General features: G+C 32.7%; 1 protein-coding gene across 4 annotated transcripts in view; it reads right to left on the reverse strand.

Moving 5' to 3' along the window:
* Cfap69 (cilia and flagella associated protein 69) overlaps positions 1-21218 on the reverse strand; it is a 63901-nt gene that overhangs the window by 29345 nt on the left and 13338 nt on the right. For 3 of the 4 annotated variants that reach the window (XM_048785439.1, XM_048785438.1, XM_015502319.2), the window contains exons 3-8: positions 20050-20115; positions 17509-17618; positions 7005-7081; positions 3789-3884; positions 1448-1597; positions 1161-1338 (exon numbers count right to left, since the gene is read on the reverse strand). In XM_048785439.1, the coding sequence (XP_048641396.1) occupies positions 1161-1338; positions 1448-1597; positions 3789-3884; positions 7005-7081; positions 17509-17618; positions 20050-20115 (677 nt within the window). Of the gene's footprint in view, positions 1-1160; positions 1339-1447; positions 1598-3788; positions 3885-7004; positions 7164-17508; positions 17619-20049; positions 20116-21218 lie in introns of those variants that run through there. The other variant, XM_048785440.1, reaches the window with a different exon arrangement.

Genomic DNA, 21218 nt, shown 5'->3' on the forward strand with positions numbered 1-21218 from the left:
TGCCTAACTTTTGGCTTTGTGATGCTCCCTCCAGCTGCCTTTTAGCCAGTCAGAGCATTCCTGATCTCTGGCATCGATAATTCACTCTGGAATGGGCACTGGCCAACATTAAAACAATCAGGGCCAACATTGACTCAATTTGAAGACTTCTTTGAGCTTTTTCATAGCAAGGCTCCTTTTGTGCTTGGTTTGGGGTTGAGATGTTATAAACTTTCACTTCTTAGGTCTCACCATGTGGAGCCTGGAACAAAGTCAATACAATGGAAGATAACTCAGAGAGATAAAGAAGGATCACATCCTGATTCTGCTGAGCTTTGAATAATGTTGCACATGAAACTATTATTAGTAGTAGTACCAGAGATTGAACCAAGGGGTGCTCAACCACTGAGCCACATCCCCAGGCTTATTTAATATTTTAATTTGAGATAGAGTTTCACTGAGTTCCTTAGGGCTTTACTAAATTGCTGAGACTGTCTTGAACTTGCAATCCAATCCCCCTGCCTCAGCCTCCTGAGCCACTGGCATTACAGGCATGCACCTGGAATGAAACTAGTTTTATCCTTTCATTTTGTAGTTACTTGAGCCCATAAATATCCTATATTGCTTAAGTCAGTTGGTATTTCACCTTCAGATATGCTAATTCACCTTCTTTTAAAGGTATATGTACTACCCTGTGATAATCTCTTTCCTAACATTACACTTTCTTTTAGTTGCCTATTTACTTGTTCTTCTAGCATAATGTAACTTTTTTTTTAGTATTGAGGATTGAACCCAGAGGCTCTCAACCACTGAGCCATAACCCCAGCAACTTAAAGGCTAACTCACATTTGTTGCCAATTTTTATTGCAGGATCTGGAAGATAGTAAGCATTCTGTAAGAGTGAATATGTGAAATAATTCTAAATGTCTAATATCTCATTTTAATTTTTATATCTGCAAAGGCATAATGTGGCCTTAACAAGCTACTTTAAGAGCCTCCCACATAGAAAAGCATGAAATTTTTATTGTGGAGATTCATTTATACAATTGTACACAAAAAAAGTATCTTGAAGCACAGCTATTAGAGAAATCAAAAACTTAATTGAATACAGATTCAAAGATGTTAGTCATATCATTGACTATTAAGATTAAACAACATTCCTACTAGCCACGTATACTTACAGCAAACATTCCAAATTACTAAGCTGTTGTATGATTTCTTCTTTTGAAGACTTTTCCAGTAAGTTCCAAAGTATTTCTGAAGAACGAAATAGAAGCTGTCCAGAGGGATCTGGGTCATTGAGGTGAACACAAATTCCACTGGCTGCCTGTGCTTTCATCATTAAAGTACAATTGACTTCTGAAAATAAATTTCAAAAATTACTTATAATGTGAAGTCTTAACATTGTTAGATGGATTAAAAAAATGACAATGAATCAATCATTCACATTTAATAATACTGTACAAACCAGAAGTTGAAAGATGCTGCAGAACTTTAAGGACCCAAAGTTTCTCAACAAGTTGATTTTCAAGCAAGGTCATTGACTGAACCATTGTTTTTGCCAATCCTCCAACTTCAGCCATTTTAATCTTGTATGATGAACTGGCTTGTTGGTAACCTGACACAATCAGTTAGCAAATATGTATGTTATTTTACATAAGATTCATTAAGACAAATGAACATTTATCATTCAACAATATTAAAAAATAAAAATATTTTAAAATGAATGTATATGGCATTTAAAATTGTATAGCATAGAAATAAAAACTGTATAGCATAGAAATGGGATTTTTTTTCTGTAAAGGATCAGATTGTATGTATTTTAAACTTTTAAAGTTATAAGGTTTCTGTCTCAACTATTTGACTCTAGCATGTTGTAGTAAAAAGACAGCCATGAACAATAAATGTATATGACTGTGTTCCAACAGCATTTTATTGGCAGTAGTCCAGTTTGGGCCTAAGGGCCATATCTTGATAATTTCTAATTTTGCATTTGAAATGAGACACAAATTTTGGAAGCATGTATTAAGTTCTAAAAAGGAATGATACTTTTTTTTTATATTTGTCAGTAGATACAACTTTCTGTGAAGGAAAATAGCATGAAAACAAATACTGAATGTTTTCACTAGTAAAATTAAGGCTCATAGACTTGATTCCTATCTCCAGAGCTATTTCTCTTCCAGCAGTTATACTGCAGACTTTCCAGCTGTGGTCCCAGATGCCCAATCATGTTCACCATTCGAAAGCAACTGTGAGATGTTAGTGAAAGTGCTGTTCACAACTTCAAACTTTTCAGAGTTTTATCAAATTAAACTAAGCTCACTCTGTGTAACTCAACAACTCTGTTTTCACTTGTGCAGCATTATCTTCCTTTCTTTAAAGGGTATCTATATTTTGCTAAGGAGAACTCTAAGCTTGTGTCCTAATTTCATCTTCTCATGCTTTCCTTAAGAATTTTGCCTTCCCATTTTCCCACTTACTAGCTTCATTACCCTACAAACTTCATTTCTCCCATCCTAAAAAAATGTAAAACCCAAGTAACTCTTCTTTGACTTTGCTATCAGTTGGGCTGTTCTCCATTAACCTTCTTCCTCTTCATCTTTGGAATTTAAAACATAAGTCTGTATTCATGAACCGCCTCTATTCCCTCATTCTCAAACACACTGCCTCTGTTCTCACAATCCTCTCATTCTTCAATCCTGCAACTGCCTTTGCAACTTTATGTAAACAGACTTGTCAAATATTAACTATAATTCTTTAGATATCATTTCAATTTAGTCATTCTGTCTTCCATCACAAAGGCCTTGTCAGCATTTGACACTGAAACCACTTGTTTCTTCACCAAACATTCCATTCACTGATACTCAAGACATGGCAGTCTTTAGGTTTTATTCCTTCCAGTTCCCTATCCAATTTCTTTGGTTCATTTTTTCCAAACCTCATTCCAGGCACTCTCAATGATGTCATTCTTGGTCTCTTACTGTTTATATACTTTATATCTCTCCAAACTCAACCACTTTGATGGCTTCCATTTTCATTTCTATTTGGATGAATTCCAAAACTATATTTATGGTCCCTGTGGGTTTTAGTAGCCAATATACCACAAATTTGGTAGCCCATTTGAACTACCAAAGGCTCTTATTTCTATATATATTAAAGAATATGTAACTTAAAAAGTATATTTATATCTTCTCTCCCTGAGTAGATTGACAATGTTATACAAGCTATGAAGAAGTATGTCTTAAATAAAATTACATCTGCACAATTCAAGTGTCCTCTGACTTGATACCATCCATTTTAGTGTGGTTCATTTTACCATTATGTATTAAAATCCCTTAGCTGTGACATACGTACATATATACTCTTCACAAACATGGTGGAGAATGGGTTGATAGATATTATGATTAATTAAAAAATATGTAAGAGAAAATATTTTTATTAAGGATATTAAGTAATAATTTTATTAGCATTAAGTAAAATTAATGATTATAATAATTATATTAATATAAATAATTATACTTATGGGTATGATTTTACAAACCATATTATAAGTATTTATATAAATTTATTTGTTTATGTAAATGTTTATGTAAATAAATAAACATAAAAATCTTATTCAAACCCCAAAACTGGAAAAAATACATATATAATTTTTAAGATAACGAACGAGGTCAAGACTACAAAAAAGTTATGTTTAAAATGCGTTGCATTTGTGAGCCCACTGTGTCTTTGAAGTTTAGAGAGAAGTAAGAGAATTTTCTGTTTTCTAAAGATACAAGTTATTATTAAAAGATCATTGAAAACTTCACCTGGAATATGCTTCTTTGGTTCTGCATGATAAAAGTCAACGATACACTTACAAATTTGTATCCTCAATTCAGAACTTGGTATTTTCATTAAGTCACCTGCCAGAAGGATAAATGAATTCTATATAATAACATTGTTATATTTTACTTGAAAACTTGAGCATAAAATGTTAATATTACAATTATTTAGATCAGAGATTAAAACTGGATCCTGTAATTTTATACACACAAACACACATGGTCATGCATCACTTGATGATGGGAATATGTTCTGTGAAATGTGTTGTTAGGCAGTTCATTATTATGTGAACATAATAATGTCCTTCCACAAGAATGAGATTAAATCAAGCACAAGAGAAAATGGTGCAATCAGGAGATATGCTAAACATGAGATGTAGGAGGTTGCTACCAGTATAACATAGTATTCTGTTTTACAGCTTTTTTTCTAATAAGTAGAGAGTATTCTGTAAATGATAAAAAGATATAGCAACTACACAAACTGTAACAACAATTTATTATCATCATCAAGCATTATGTACTTTTAATATAATTGTATGGGCTATATGTTTATATAACTGGCAGTATAGTTTTATGTTCCAGTTATCTGGACTGGGGAGGGGGTTCTCTTTAGTCATATCTAAACTACTACTGAATTGGCCTTAGTCCATACAGTAATTCAAACTAGATTGCATTTACTCCATTGAAGTCTTATATGTATGATATCCAAGGGAATATGAAGATAATCTGAGGAACTCTGCTGAAGAGTCATGTGCTCTGGATGCCTGAAGACAACTGGATTCCTTAGTATCAGTTTTAGGATTAAATCAGATCTAGTTGGATACTCTGAGAACAAAAAATTGATAAAGTATCCTTGAGTTTTGGGTTAGGTTTTTCATTAGGTCTTGCATAATATGCATATCTAGAGGTGGTCAGAGGGTGAAAAAAACAAGGAGACAAAAGGAGAGGCACAAAGGAAAGCCTCACCCTTGCTTCAGAATATGTTTGCAAAAATATCACTTTAAAAATGTCAAGATTTTACATTAATTTTATGTTCTGGACCTTTATCTTGGAGTTAGAAAAGTCACTATTGAGGTTTTGAAAATTTGTAGACAAGAGGAACAACAAAACTTTTCCAACAAAACTACCCAAACATGCAACTTTATGGGAAATATTGTTTTATTTTCCCCCCATCTGTTTCTCCACCTTTTTAGTTCCTGTAAATTTAGATCTTTTCTCACAACTTCCTGTTTTATCATTATTGGGCAGAATACTAGCTTCTTCCCTTATGCATTTCCAGAATCCTGATTCTGAATCACATATATCTATATACCATTTAGAAGAAAATGTAATATAACTTACTAGTCTGTAGTAGAAACTAGAAACTCTTAGTAACAATCATGACTAGCCTCTGTTCAATGCTTTATACAACTTTTTTAGTTTAAACTCATGTTTCTAGCAATTTACAAATAAGGTACAGAAGAGGCGTAGAGTAAATAAACAGTGAAGGAAGTTCATAATTAATGAAGAATTTACACTGCCCTCATATGAAACAGTAATGTGTTCTGTTGGTAGACTGTCATTAAGCAAAGAGTGGGCTGACACAAAGAAATGGGCCATGTATTTATCATATGAATATCTGCCAACACTCTTAGAGGTAATATTTTTAAATAATAAGGACAACAGGAACATTTTTAAAATAATGTTACCAACAAATATCCTATATAATATATGCTTTTATCTGTTAATACTACCATGTCCTCTTTTGGGTTAGATTCCCATCGTAAAATTTGTAAAGTTTCTACTGGTGACAGAGATTCACAGCATAAAAATTTCCCATTATTTCTCAGCCTGACTGCTTCTTAAAGTCCTCTTCAGAGCCTCATGCTAAATGTAATCTCTATGACACTTTTATCTACTTTGCACCAAAGAGGAAGTGAATTCTAGGTAGTTGTCCCAAAGTAACTAGAGATGAAGTCTATGAAACATATTTTGGCATAAAACAAAATAAACAAAAATACTATACTAAAAAACAAAATGTTAAAATAAAACAAAATAACATATCAAAAATAAATATGTGTTTTGCTCATTGCAATTGAATCTCTGAAGTCTTTCTATATGGATAATATAATGCTGAGAATATAACTTCAGCAAAATCCTTTAAAAAATTACTGAGTCAATGGTTTATTTTTTATTTCTTCTTTAGAAATAAAGACTTAAATTAATAAGTACAAACTTAATGTAGGATGTATTTTGGAAACATGTTCTCCTGCCTCAGGGGATGAATCAAAGAGCCAGTATTTTGTTGATCTTATTTCCTAGGAAGTTATTTTCTTTCTCTAGAAAAGTTAAGCAATAATCCAGATATAAATGCCAACTCTTTTATGATTTTTTTTCATATTTCTGTGTACAAAATACAACTCTCACATCTATATGTGCATTATTTAAAAGTCTGTAATATTCTACTATTTTATTATTTCATTTAAAATTTTACAGATTAGCAATTCTAGAAATTCAGTATGAATTGAAAATATTTTTGTGATTACTGATAAAAGGGAACATTTTTTTGTTGTTGTTATGGTTTGGGTATGAGGTATCCCCTAAAAGGTCATGTGTGGGACAATGCAAGAACATTCAGAGGTGAAATGACTGGGTTATAAGAGCCTTAACCCAATCAGTGACTAATCCCCTGATAGGATTAACTGAGAAGTAACCAAAGATGGTTAGGGTATGGCTGAAAAAGGTGGGTCCCTGCAGGCATGCCTTGGGGGTATATATTTTATATCTAGTGGGTAGAATCTCTCTGCTCTCTGATCATCATGTGAGCTACTTCCCTCTACCATACTCTTCTGCCTTGATGTTCAGTCATACCTCGAGCTCTGAGGGATGGAGCCAAAAATCTGACTAAAACACTTTGCTGATTAACAAACAAAGTTTTAAAAAAATCATCAAACTAAATAACACAAAGTCAAATAAGCACAACAAAGTATCCTCCAGGCTTTGCTTTTAAGGAATAGAACATTTTGTTGGTATCATGAAACACCTGAGTAGAAAATAATACCAGAATATAAACAAGCAAGCTATGATTAAATTCCAACTAGAAAATAAGAACCCAGATACAGAGAAGAAACACATTAAGTGAAAGCTAGTCAAAACAGACAGTACCTTTTTTTGTCAGTAGGGACTGTCATATGTTATACCCTTCTAGCTTAGGGAACTTACCCAGAAGAGCAATTGATATTGCAGTATCTTCCGCATAAGTTATTTCATCCGATACTTTCTTTTTCAAAAATGGCAAGCTTCAATAAGAATGAAGAATGTCAGAGTAATTTTTAATGAAGTCTTTGAAGCATCATTTGTAAGGTGTAGAAAATTTCCTTTCTAAAGAATAAAACAAGGATGATATTCTATTCTTTAGCCATAGGGAATCAACAACTATGAAAAAAAGTTTGTATTTCTAACTAACAAGAAGAAAATAAACTAGGTTTGTAAAAATAAAGGGAGGTGTATGTAAAAGGCACAAGCTAAGAATGTAATTTTGTATCACTGTAACTAAAAACTTAGGATTCTTCTTTCAAATGGCAAAATAATAATGAATTATAGCTGTGATTCTATCAAAGTTAGGAAAATCTTGGATAATCTGATACAAACCAGATCTATGCTCAATTAAAACTTAACTATTTAAGGGAGCTTTCTGAAGTCTTTAAAACTCTAGTTACTAGATCAGTGGTCTGTTTGTTTTTAAGGTCAGGGCCTTTTTCTTCATTAGTGAGATTAGTTAGGTACTATCCACAAAAAAAAAAAAAAAAAAAAAGAAAAAGATTAATATAAAATTTCTTNAAAAAAAAAAAAAAAAAACATAATTCTTTTTGGGAACTAAAATTTAGGTTTTAGGTTAACAAACACTAGTCATATTAGAATTGCATTTCACAGGTACTATAACCAAAGTAATCTTAAAATAGCTTATTTACAAATCATCAAATATAAGGCACATGAATTTATAGGTCATTAGTCTAAATTTCAAAGGAGAGACAAATCTATTTCTTAAATACAAAATATAAACTATGTTGGCATGTACAAATTCAAAATTATAACCTCTTGTAATATTTAAAATATAATATATTCTACATAAAGGACTTTTCACTCATTTTTTTCAAAAACAATTAGCCAAGTGGTTGAAAAATGGCATTGAGAATTATCATATATCCATATAAAATGCATAGGTCAACATGAATTTTAAGATATTACTATCAGGGCAAGCAATGAAAAGGACAATTTTATAAATCACACAGAGGTTTATTTTGGTTGTTCGTTGGAACTTTCATTTGGAAAAAAAAAAAAAAAACTTATTACCTCTCATCCAGTTGACTACTGGATCTCAAAAATCAAAGAGCTCTAAAACTAGCATTTATTGCCCTTAAACCTTTTTTTTTTCCTTTTTCTTCCAAAGGACCTATATGATAAAGCATTAGAATGGTTTTCAACCAAAGAGACTATGAATAAAAATAAGCATGTATAAGCATGTACTTCTGAAGTAATGAGAAAAACATACTACATGCCAAAACAGAAAGACTTAATTTTATTTTTTTCTCAATGTTTTTATCTCACAAAAATATCTTGAAAGGAGATATGTGAATCAAGTCAGAATGAGGTTTGGAAAAACAATAGGACATAAGCAGAAATTAATAAAGTATAAAAATAATAATGTGAATAATACAAAATGAGGGATAGTGAAGAGTAAGGTTCAAGAGAACCTATTATGTAATGAAAATTCAGTTACAAGCTTTTAGAGAGAACCAATTTTTGGCATAATTCTATAGGAACATTGATATGGAAAGTAATACTTCTGAACTCTGTATTCTAGGACTTGAAATTTGAAAGTGGTATATATAATATAATCTTATATTAATAAAATAAAAATTTCCAAATAATTCCTTGAAAGCACCAGAACAATCATTTACAAAGTATTTTTAATGGTCTCTAGAAGACCCAATAAATGCCACTAGAAAACTTCTAATTAAACTTAAATTCATAAATGAATTCAGCAAAGTAGCATGATATAAAATTAACACCCATAAATCACTTTCATTTCTATACATCAGAGATGAATCAACAGAAGAAAATTAGGAAAACTATCCCATTCACAATAGCCTCAAAGAAAATTAAATATTTGGGAATCAATCTAACAAAAGAGATGAAAGACCTCTACAATGAAAACTACAGAACACTAAATAAAGAAATTAGGGGCTGGGGTTGTGACTCAGAGGTAGAGTCCTCGCCTAGCATGAGTGAGGCACTGGGTTCGATCCTCAGCACCACATAAAGTAAAATAAAGACATTGTGTCCACCTATAATTAAAAACAATAAATATTTTTTAAAAAGAAATTAAAGGAGTCCTTAAAAGATGGAAAGATCTCCCATGCTCTTAGATGGGCAGAATCAATAAAATGGCCATACTACCAAAAGCCTATACATCTGTAATGCAATTCCTATTTGAGGTTCCGATGACATTCTTCATTGAAATAGAAAGAGCAGTCATGAAACTTATTTGTAAAAATAAGAGACCCAGAATAGCTAAAGTAATCCTCAGCAAGAAAGGTGAAGCAGGAGGCATCATAATACCAGACCTTAAATTATACTACAGAACTATAATAACAAAAAGGCATGATATTGAACCAAAACAGATATGAAGACCAACTGTACAAAATAGAAGACAAAGACCACCCCTCTGATCCACAGACCCATGCTGGAGCCCAGCCCCAGGCCTTGGACAGCCCTGCTGACCTGTGCTAGAGCCAAGGCCAATATTAGTCCCAGGACCATCCCCTCCCCCACTGACCTGCAGACCCACGACTCCATCTTGGGACACTGCAGCCATCACCACAGCCCTCTCCACACAGTAGCCTCTACCTTGGGACAATAGACAGGGCCTGGAGGCAGCTGCATATGCCTCTAGGTCACCCATTCAGCCATCTCCCGCATTCAGCTTCATCTCTGAAAGTGATTGCATCCACCTTGGGACACTCCTACTGCTATCTTGAGTTATCTCTGCTATTGCTACCACCACTTTAGTTGCAGTAGCATTTATCATGGGTCACTGGCTGGGGTCTAGAAGCCCAACACGAAGGTGAGGTACAGGTAATCTGCAGTGACACTATAAGATAGGGTAGAAACTGTAATACCTCAGATCCTCACTGCAAGAAAGGAAGACACATAGACACCATGAAAAAACAAGGGAGGAAAGTGCCCCAAACAAACCGAGATACTACAACAATAGAACCCATGGACAGTGCAATTGATGAAACGTCAAATAAGGAATTAGGAATGTACATAATTAAAATGACCTATGAATTAAAGATTGACCTAAGTGAGCAGATAGAGGCAAAAATTGATCACTCCAACATAGAGATAAGAGAGAAAATGCAGGCAACCATTGATCAGACCAACAAAGAGATAAGGGAGCAAATACAGGGAACCATTGATCACACCAACAAAGAGGTATCAAGAAAAAGATATTCTAAACAAGAACAATCAGAAATCCTTGAAATGAAGGAAACAACAAACAAAATAGAAAACTTAGTAGAAAGCATCACCAACAGACTAGGTCACTTGGAAGATAGAACATCTAATAATAAAGACAAAATATACAATCTTGAAAATAAAGTTGACCACAGTGAAGATGGTAAGAAACCATGAACAGAACATATAAAAATTCTGGGATAATATCAAAAGACCAAATATAAAAGTTATTGGGATAGAGGAAGGCACAGAGATTCAAACCAAAGAAATGCGCAATCTCTTCAATGAAATAATATCTGACTATTTCCTAAATATGAAGAATGAATTGGAAAATCAAATGCCAGAGGCTTACAGGACACCAAATGTACAAAATTATAACAGATCTACACCCACTGACACATTATAATGAAAACACCTAGCAAACAGAATAAGGATAGAATTTTAAAAGCCACAAGAGAAAGGAATCAGATTACAAATAGTGGGAAAACAATTAGGATATCTGCAGATTTTTCAACCCAGACCCTGAAACCTAGAAGATCCTGGAAAAACATATACCAAGCTTTGAAAGAAAATGGATGCCAACCAAGAATCTTATATCCTGCAAAACTAAGCTTTAGATTTGATGATGAAATAAAAACCTTCCATGATAAACAAAAGTTAAAAAAAATTGCAACTGAAAAGCCTGCACACAGAGCACCCTTAGCAAAATATTCCATGAAGAGGAAATGAATACAACAATGAAAATCAGAAAAGGGAGATATAACACTGAAGGAAAAAAACAATCAAAAGAGAAACCAAGTCAAGTTAAATAACCAAAAATAATAAAAAATGACAGGGAATACAAATCATGTCTCAATAATAACTCTGAATGTTAATGGCTTAAACTCACCAATTAAAAGACATAGACTAGCAGATTGGATTTAAAAAAAATACCCAACAATATGTTGCCTTCAAGAGATTCCTCTGATAGGAAAAGACATCCACAGAACTGAAGGTGAAAGGTTGAGAAAAAACATGCCACTCACATGGACTGCAGAAACAGGTAGGCATTTCCATTCTCATATCAAATAAAGTAGACTTCAAGCCAAAGTTAATCAACAGGGATAAAGAAGAACATTTCATACTGCTTAAGGGAACCATACATCAACAAGACATAACAATTATAAATATATATGCCCCAAACAATGGAGCATCTATGTATATTAAACAAACTCTTCTCAAGTTCAAGAGTCAAATAGACCACAACACAATAATCTTGGGTGACTTTAACATACCTCTTTCACCACCGGATAGATCTTCCAAACAAAAGCTAAACAAAGAAACTATAGAAATCAATAATATAATCTATAACTTAGACTTAACAGACATATATAAATTATTTCATCCATCAACAGTGAATACATTGTCTTCTCAGCAGCACATGGATCCTTCTCTAAAACAAACTATATATTATGCCACAAAGCAACTCTTAGCAAATACAAAAAGTAGAGATACTACCCTACATTCTATCAGAACATAATGGAAAAAAATTAGAAATCAATGATAAAATAAAAAATAAAAGCTACTTCAACACTTGGAGACTACATAATATGCTACTGAATGAACAATGGGTTGCAAAAGACATCAAAGAGGAGATTAAAAAATTCTTAGAGGTAAATGAGAACACTGATACAACATATCAAAATCTCTGGGAAACTCTGGGACACACATAAGGAACTACTAAGAGGGAAAGTTCATTGCATGGAGTTTGTTCCTTAAAAGAAGAAAAAGTCAACAAATAAATGACCTAACATTACATCTCAAGATTCTAGAAAAAGAAGAACAAATCAACATCCAAAGCAGTAAAAGGCATCAAATAATTAAAATTAGAGCTGAAATCGGTGAAATTGAAACAAAAAAAAAATTGAAAAAACAAAAAGTTGGTTCTTTGAAAAATAAGTAAAATTGATACACCCTTAACTATGCTAACAAAGGAGAGAGAAAACTCAAATTACCAGCATACATGATGAAAAAGGTAATATCACAACAGACACTATAGAAATAAAGAAGATAATTAAAAATTATTTTGAAAACCTGTACTCCAATAAAATAGAAAATATCAAAGGCATCGACAAATTTCTAGAGTCATATAATTTTCCCAAATTGAATCAGATGATATACACAATTTAAATAGACCAACTTCAAGTGACAAAATAGAAGACACCATCAAAAGTCTACCAACCAAGAAAAGCCCAGGACCGGATGGATACACAGCTGAGTTCTATAAAACCTTTAAAGAAGAACTAATACCAATACTCTCAATTTATTTCAGGAAATAGAAAAAGAAGCAGCACTTCCAAACTTATTCTACAAGGCCAACATCACTTTGATTCCAAAACCAGGCAAAGACACATCAAAGAAAGAAAACTTCAGACCAATATCTTTAATGAACATAGATGCAAAAATTCTGATAAACATTCTGGCAAATCAAATACAAAAACATAATAAAAAGATCGTGCACCATGATCAAGTGGGATTCATCCCAGGGATGCAAGGTTGGTTCAACATACGGAAATCAATAAACGTAATTCATCACATCAATAGACTTAAAGATAAGAACCATATGATCTTCTCAATAGATGCAGAAAAAGCATTTGACAAAATACAACACCCCTTTATGTTCAAAACACTAGAAAAAACTAGGGATAACAGGAACATATCTCAACATCATAAAGGCTAACTATGATAAGCCTCAGGCCAGCATCATTCTAAATAGAGAAAAATTGAAAGCAATTTTTGAAATTGCAATTGAAACCTCTAAAAACTGGAATAGACAAGGAAACCCTCTTTCACCACTTCTATTTAACATAGTTCTTGAAATTCTAGGCAGAGGAATTAGACGAAAGAAATTAAAGGGATGCAGATAGGAAAAGAAGAACTCAAACTGTCAATATTTGCCAACAACATGATTCTATATCTAGAGGAGCTACAAAATTCCACTAGAAAACTTCTAGAACTAATAAATGAATTCAGCAAAGTAGGAGAATATAAAATCAACACCCATAAATCAAAGACATTTATGTATACATCAGTGACAAACCCTCTGAAAGGGAAATGAGGAAAACTACCCCATTTACAATAGCCACAAAAAAATTGAAATACTTGGGAATCAACTTAATGAAAGATGTGACAGACCATTACAATGAAAATTACAGAACAATAAAGAAAGAAATTAAAGAAGAACTTAGAAGATGTAAAGATCTTACTTGTTCTTGGTTAGGCAAAATTAATATTTTCAAAATGACTATTTTCCCAAAAGCACTATACAGATTTAATGCAATTCCAATCAAAATCCCAATGACATGCCTCATAGAAATAGAAAAAGCAATTATGAAATTCATCTGGAAAAATAAGAGACCAAGAATAGCCAAAGCAATCCTTAGCAAGAATAGTGAAGCAGGTGGCATCACTATACCAGAACATTAAACTATACAGAGCAACAGTAACAAAAATGGCATGGTATTGGCACCAAGATAGACTGGTAGACCAATGACACAGGATAGAGGGCACAGAGACAAAAATCACATAAATACAGTTATCTCATACTAGACAAAGGCACCAAAAAACATATATCAGAGAAAAGATAGCCTCTTCAACAAATGGTGCTGGGAAAACTGGAAATCCATATGCAACAAAATGAAATTAAACTCCTATCTCTCACCATGCACAAAACTCAACTCAAAGTGGATCAAGGACCTAGGAATTAGATCAGAGACCCTGAGCCTAATAAAAGAAAAAGTAGGGCCAAATCTTCATCATGTTAGATTAGGCCCCAACTTCCTTAATAAGACTCCCATAGCATAAGAAATAAAATCAAGAATCAATAAATGTGATGAATTCAAACTGAAAAGCTTCTTCTCAGCAAAAGAAACAATCAGTGAGGTAAAGAAAGATCCTACAGAGTGGGAGCAAATTTTTACCACATGCACACCAGCTAGAGTACTAATCTCTAGAATATATAAATAACTCAAAATTAAACTTAACACCAAGAAAACAAAAACCCAATCAACAAATAGTCCAAGGAACTGAACAGACACTTCTCAGAAGATGATATCAATCAATAAACATATGAAAAAAATGTTCAACATCTCTAGCAATCAGAGAAATGCACATCAAAACTAGTCTAAGATTTCATCTCATTCCAGTCAGAATGGCAGCTATTAAGAATACAAACAACAATAAGTGTTGGGAAGGATGTGGGAAAGAAGGAACACTCATACATTGCTGGTGGGAATGCAAATTGGTGCAGCCAATCTGGAAAGCAGTATGAAGAATCCTAGGAAACCTTGGAATGGAATCACCATTTGACCCATCTATCCTACTCCTTCATTTATACCAAAGGACTTAAAAACCGTATACTACAGGGACTCAGCCACATTGGTGTTCATAGTAGCACAATTCACAATAGCTAAATTGTGGAGTCAACCTAGATACCCTTCAGTAGATGAATGGACAAAGAAACTGTGGTACATATACATATACATAGTGGAATATTACTCAGCATTAAAAGAGAATAAAATCATGGCATTTGCAGGTAAATGGATGGAGTTGGAGAATATAATGCTAAGTGAAGTAAATTAATCCCCCCAAACCAAATGTTGAATGTTTTCTCTGATTTGTGAATGCTGATCCATAATGGGGATGGGGCAGGGGGAAAGGAAAGTAATGGGATAGGGCAATGGGAGGGAGGTGAAGGGAGAGAGCATGAGGGTAGGAAAGAGGTGGAATGATATGAACATCATTACCCTAGGTACATGTACAAAGACATGAATGATTGATTCTACTTTGTGAACAACCAGAGACATGAAAAAGTGTGCTCTATATGTGTACTAAGAATTGAAATGCATTCTGCTGTCATGTATAAAAAATAGAATAAATAAATAAATTTTAAAAATGCAATTGGACCCCTATCTTTCACTCTGCACAAAACTCAGCTCAAAGTGGATCAAGGATCTAGGTAGGCATTAGACCAGAGACCATGGACATACTAGACATACATGTCAGCTTAAGAGCCAAATTCCTCAACAAGACTCCTAAAGTGCAAGAAGTAAAATCAAGAATCAATAAATGGGATGGTATCAAACAAAAAAGCTTCTTCACAGCAAAGGAAACAATAATGTTAAGAAACAATATAGAGAATGGAAGAAAATCTTTGCTACCTGTACCTTAGAGAGAGCATTAATTTCTAGGATATATAAAACACTCAAAAAACTTAATAAAACACACACACACACACACACACACACACAAAACCTAAATGATGCAATCAATACATGGACAAAGGAACTGAACAGATACTTCACAGAAGAAGAAACACGATTGGTCAAGAAATATGTGAAAAAAATGTTCAATATCACTAGCAATTAGAGAAATGCAAATTAAAACTACACTGAAATTTCACCTTACTCCAGTCAGAATAGCAAAATTATCAAGAATACAAGTAACAATAAATGTTGGTGAGGATGTGAGGGGAAAGGTATGCTCATACTTTGCTGATGGGACTGCAAATTTGTGCAACCACTATAGAAAGCAGTATGGAGATTCTTCAGAAAACTTGGAATGAAACAACCATTTGACCCAGTTTTCCCACTCCTGGATACCCAAAGGACTTAAAATCAGCATACTATAGTGATATAGCCACGTCAATGTTTATAGCACTTTAATTCACAATAGCTAAGGTATGGAACTAACCTAGGTGCCCTTCAGTAGCTGAACAGATAAAGAAAATGTGGAATATTACTCATCCATAAAGAAGAATGAAATTATGGCATTTGCTGGTAAATGGATGGAACTGGAGACTATCATCCTCAGTGAAATAAGCCAATCCTCCAAAACAAAAGGCCAGTGGCTAGGGAGGCGGAGACAGGAGGATTGAGAGTTAAACGCCAGCCTCAGCAATGGCGAGTCTCTAAGCCACTCAGTGAGACCCTGTCTCTAAATAAAATACAAAATACTGCTGGGGTTGTTGCTCAGTATTGAGTGCTCCTGAGTTCAATTCCTGGTACAAAAAAAAAAAAAAAAAAAAAAAAAAAAAATGTTTTCTCTGACATGTGAATGCTGACTCACAATAGGTGTCTGGGGGTTCCCACCAGATTGGACAGGGTGGAGTGGGGCGGGGGAGTTTGGGAATGGGAAAGACAGGAATAAATTGGATATAACTTTCCTATGTTCCTATATGAATACACGACCAGTGAAACTTCACATCATGTAAAACCACAAAAATGGGAATTTAGACCCCATGTATATGTGATATGTCAAAATACATTCTACTATCATGTATAACATAAAAAGAAAAAAAATTAAAAATAAAGTAAGTCCTGCTGCAGGCATTAAATAAATTATTTTTATTAATTTATCCAGACATCAAAACAATTAAATGTGAGTAGTTACAATATTTTAAATATTGCTGCGAAATTAAGAGTGAGAGTTAGAAAGTACTATGTATATATAATCCAACTAATAGTATTATTTTTATACTAAAAGAAGCAATGTTATTTAAAAAATCAAGTTGGTGGAGAAGTTAACAACACAAAACTTTTGGTTTATTCTCACTTTAAGAAATTTTCTATAACTATATTATATTGAACAACTAAAAATGGATATTGTAATATATATCTAGATTGGCCACTGTGTGGCAGCAAAGAAGCATTATATATGTAGATTCCAGAATAGTAGAAAGGATAAGACTTATTAACTTTATCATTCTTACCACTAGTATATATTTAAAAATATGTACCAAACATGATTGGTGATATATTATTCTTCATTCAAAATTGGAAAATAGAAACATGACATGGAACCTAATATATCTTTGAGAGCAAAATTTCTAAAGGGGGAGGAACTAGATTGAAACAAAGTATTATCCATATTACTCAAGGATCCTCTAAATATGCTACAATTTCTTGTTTCATCTAACATTTATCATTCATGTGAGAGTAACTAATTATAAAGATATTTTGTATAGAGTTTAATCTCTTATAGCTAAAAATCTAAGACTACAATCAAATTGACTGCATTTGAAATATCAACTACTAGAATTAGGTGATCAACTAAAGTTTTCTGACTTCTGTTTCATTCTGCTACACTATATTTCCTCATGTCTTTATAATGCAAATTAGAACACAATAAAATACTACATAATAATATAAAATAAAGAAAAACAACTTACCCACATAATTTTAATATGTCACATGCAGGTTCTATAAATTGGGGTTGGTTTTCAATTTTTCCTGCACACAAATTCAGAATTTTAAATATCTGTGCTAAATCCCTTAAGGGCTTTAAGATTTTTAGTTAAGAAATAAAATTAATATCAATATCTTTATCATTATGTTCTTTATAGTATTTTTGTCAAGAAAATCTATACAATTCCATCTATTTTATTAAATATGGCAGACACTTAATTTTTATTATTTTGAAGTCTGAAGAGGAAAATTCAGAACTATATTTTTAGCAGTATTATTTAGTTTTCGTCTCACTAATTTTTAAAAAAATTTTTTAGTTGTAGATGGAAACAATACCTTTATTTTATTTTATTTATTTTTATGTGGTGCTGAGGATCAAACCCAGTGCCTCACACATGCCAGACGAGTGTGCTACCCTGAGCCACAACCCCAGCCCCCTCACTAACTTTTTATTCAAAATTATTTTCTTCTCATCACAATTTTAGAATTAGATTATCAACTACTAACCATACATCCAGTTGATCAATAACTTACTACTGGCAATGAATGAAAATAAATTGAAAAATTAATGATCAGGTTCATGTATATCCTCCATTTCCCAACCACATGCACATAAACATACTGCTCTGGAACAAGCAATCCAAAATTTACTTTAGTGTTTGAATTTATTAACATTTCTTGCATTCAGGGTTTAAAATGGTTGGGATTTTAGTTCATTTAAAACTAATATGAAAGTAAAACATAGCCTCTATAGATCTTTAGGCAAAAACACCTTTTATTTTTCCTGTTTAAAAACCCCTATTGGTTTTGAACAACCAACAATAAAAAATTTAAAAAAAAAGAGAATAAAGAATTCTACTGTCAAAAAAAATAAAAAAATAAAAAAATAAAAACCCCCTATTGGTGTAAAACATGTTTCATTTATTTATTTTTTTTTACCCCTAAGAGATCAAAGAAGTTATGACTTACAGTTTTTGGTTGAGTTCTATTATTTCTAGGTTTTTTCTAGGTACCTCTAAGAAAGAGATGGGGTTACTGAATATACTAGAAGTATGCATTTCCCTATCTTTGGGAAGTTTTGCAACTTCCAAAGCCAGCCTATTACTTTTAAAGGCATTCAGAAATAGAACCATTTGCCACCAAATGTCTAACATGAAAGGGCGGAGGGAGGGGACACAAAAAACAAACAAAAGAACAAAACAACAACATCAACAACAACAAAACCATGAAAATCTGATGGAAGTGTTGAGGTATCAGGTTAAAAGGAAAGGAATCACTTGCTAGCAGACTTTCTTGGCTCCCAGAAGAAATGCTTAATATCCACAAGTCTCTAGACTGATTCAATAGGTCCATATACAACCAACTCATTTAAAATAAAGAAAAGACCTACATAAAATTATACAGCACATTTCTTTCAATGGGAGACTTAAGTTGTTTTCACCTGGGACACGTTAATATTAGACTGATATCTTCTTTAGATCATGTTACACAATTATCAGACATGGTTTAGGTCAATTCTACTCAAAGAGGGGTCTATGTATCATTTGTTCTTAAATCATGTTACCAAGTCCATTAAAAGATGAGTACAGAAAATGACAGTGGATATTCAAAAACTTTCATGGCAACCAAATATTCCTGTGAAGATTTTCTGTATTTAACAATAGATTTTAAAAGATAACAACTACTCAGCAACAAAATGGTTCTTATACACAGACAGATTTTGGGTTTTGAGACACACTGGTTTTCTGATCAGGGTGTTATAGTCATTTAGGACAATGTATTCATATAATATTTGATCTTCACAACTTCATGACGTACAATTATCTCATTCTAAAAGGGTAGAGAAGTTAAGAAGCTTATCAAAGGTACAATGATCATGTCAATTGGTAGAAAAGAGACTTGAACTTGGCACTCCTATCATCCACTTCTTCCTGAATCTATAGAAACTGACATTATCCACAGATAATAAATAGTACAATGGACAGAATAATGATTTCCCCAAAGATGTCCATGACCTAATCTTAGGAACCTGTGAGTATGTTACCTTAGATGGCAAAGAGATTTTCCAAATGTGATTGAGTTAAAAATCTTGAAATGAGGAAATTATACTAGATTATCCAAGTAGGCTCAGGGATAGTTTAATGGAAAAAGGGAGGCAGGAGGTCAGAGAGATGAGGATGAGATAGGATGACTACTGCAGCGGTAAGAGTGATATCACTGGGAGGAGGGGGGTCCTGAGCCAAGATATTCATGAAGCATCTAGAAGGTGGGAAAGGCAAGAAAATGACTTCCCCCCTAGAAACTTCAGAAGGACCCAGCCCTTCCAACATCTTGACTTTAGGCAAATGAAATTAATTCTGGACTTCTGACCTCTATAAGATAATAAATTAAGGTAGTTTTAAGTCACCAAGTTTTAAGACATCAATAATAATTTGCTGCAGCAACAAATAGGAAATTAATACACTTTCTAATCGAAATTCTCCTATTTCAAAATAAATGAACACATAAAGATATATAAAGGATACAAGTCCATTCTGATAATACTGCACAAGTTTCTTGACAGATTTAAGTTGTTTTTCTTCTAAATCATCCTAAAACAAATGTTCCATTTAATTCTTTTGAACTATTAAATCTGTTGAAATTTTAAAAAATTTCTTCAAAAAGAAAAAAGACACTTTAAAATGATCAAGGAATTCTTAAATTAATATAAGCATTATAAAATGTTTTCTGAAACAGTAAGGGTAAAAATAAAATACCATTTAAATTTGACTAGGAAATGGAACTAAAAATTAGGTTAATGTCAAAGTTATAGTTTTTTCCAGAAATAATAATAGTTGAAATATGTTGAACATTTTTCTTTGTCATATATCATACAGGCACTATTTACATGTCTCTCATTAATCTTTTAAATATCTCTATTACCAGGATATTATTATCCTTCTTTTCAGAGTAAAAAACACAAACTGAAGTAATTTATTTATCTAAAAACAAAGCTTAAAAGTGGTAGTATTAGAAATTAAATTTGGCAATCTGAACCCAGAAATTGTATTCTTAACCTATAAAAACTGCCCAGTGTACTGTGCAAACCAAACATCTTTCATATACTAAAAACTAAAACAAACAAAAGCTCTCTATATAGTGATGTGTCTTCAAGATAAATGCCTTCTTCCCTTTTAATCTTCTTAAACTGATTGTGAAAGCTGTGGCATTACCTATATGTTTTGGGGCCAGCTTTATTTAACAGCTAATAGGAGCTATCTGTAGTTGGATTTTTCTCTTTTAAGGAAATATAGATACATTCACAATTTTTAAAAAATATTTTTATTTTATTTATTTATTTTTATGTGGTGCTAAGGATCGAACTCTGTGCCTTATGCATGCAAGGCAAGTTCTCTACCACTGAGCCACAACCCCAACACCTACATTCACATTTTTAAAAGAACTTTTTACAAAAATCACAGGCAACAACAACAACAACAAATTCTTACTTTTATTTTGGTCTATGTAAAACATAGACCAAAAATATTAAAACAATTACTAAATTCTTGTGCTTACTATTCATAAGACATTGATTTGTTTTGATGGCTATGCCATGGTCAACCCTACTTATTAAGAATGTATAATCTTCCTTGGGAAAGGCTACATAAAGTTTTACAGTGCATGCTGGCTTTTAGGCATTCAGTAAATTCTTGGA

The sequence above is a fragment of the Marmota marmota genome, unplaced genomic scaffold (genome assembly GCF_001458135.2).
Source record: "Marmota marmota marmota unplaced genomic scaffold, marMar, whole genome shotgun sequence".
NCBI lineage: Eukaryota > Metazoa > Chordata > Mammalia > Rodentia > Sciuridae > Marmota > Marmota marmota.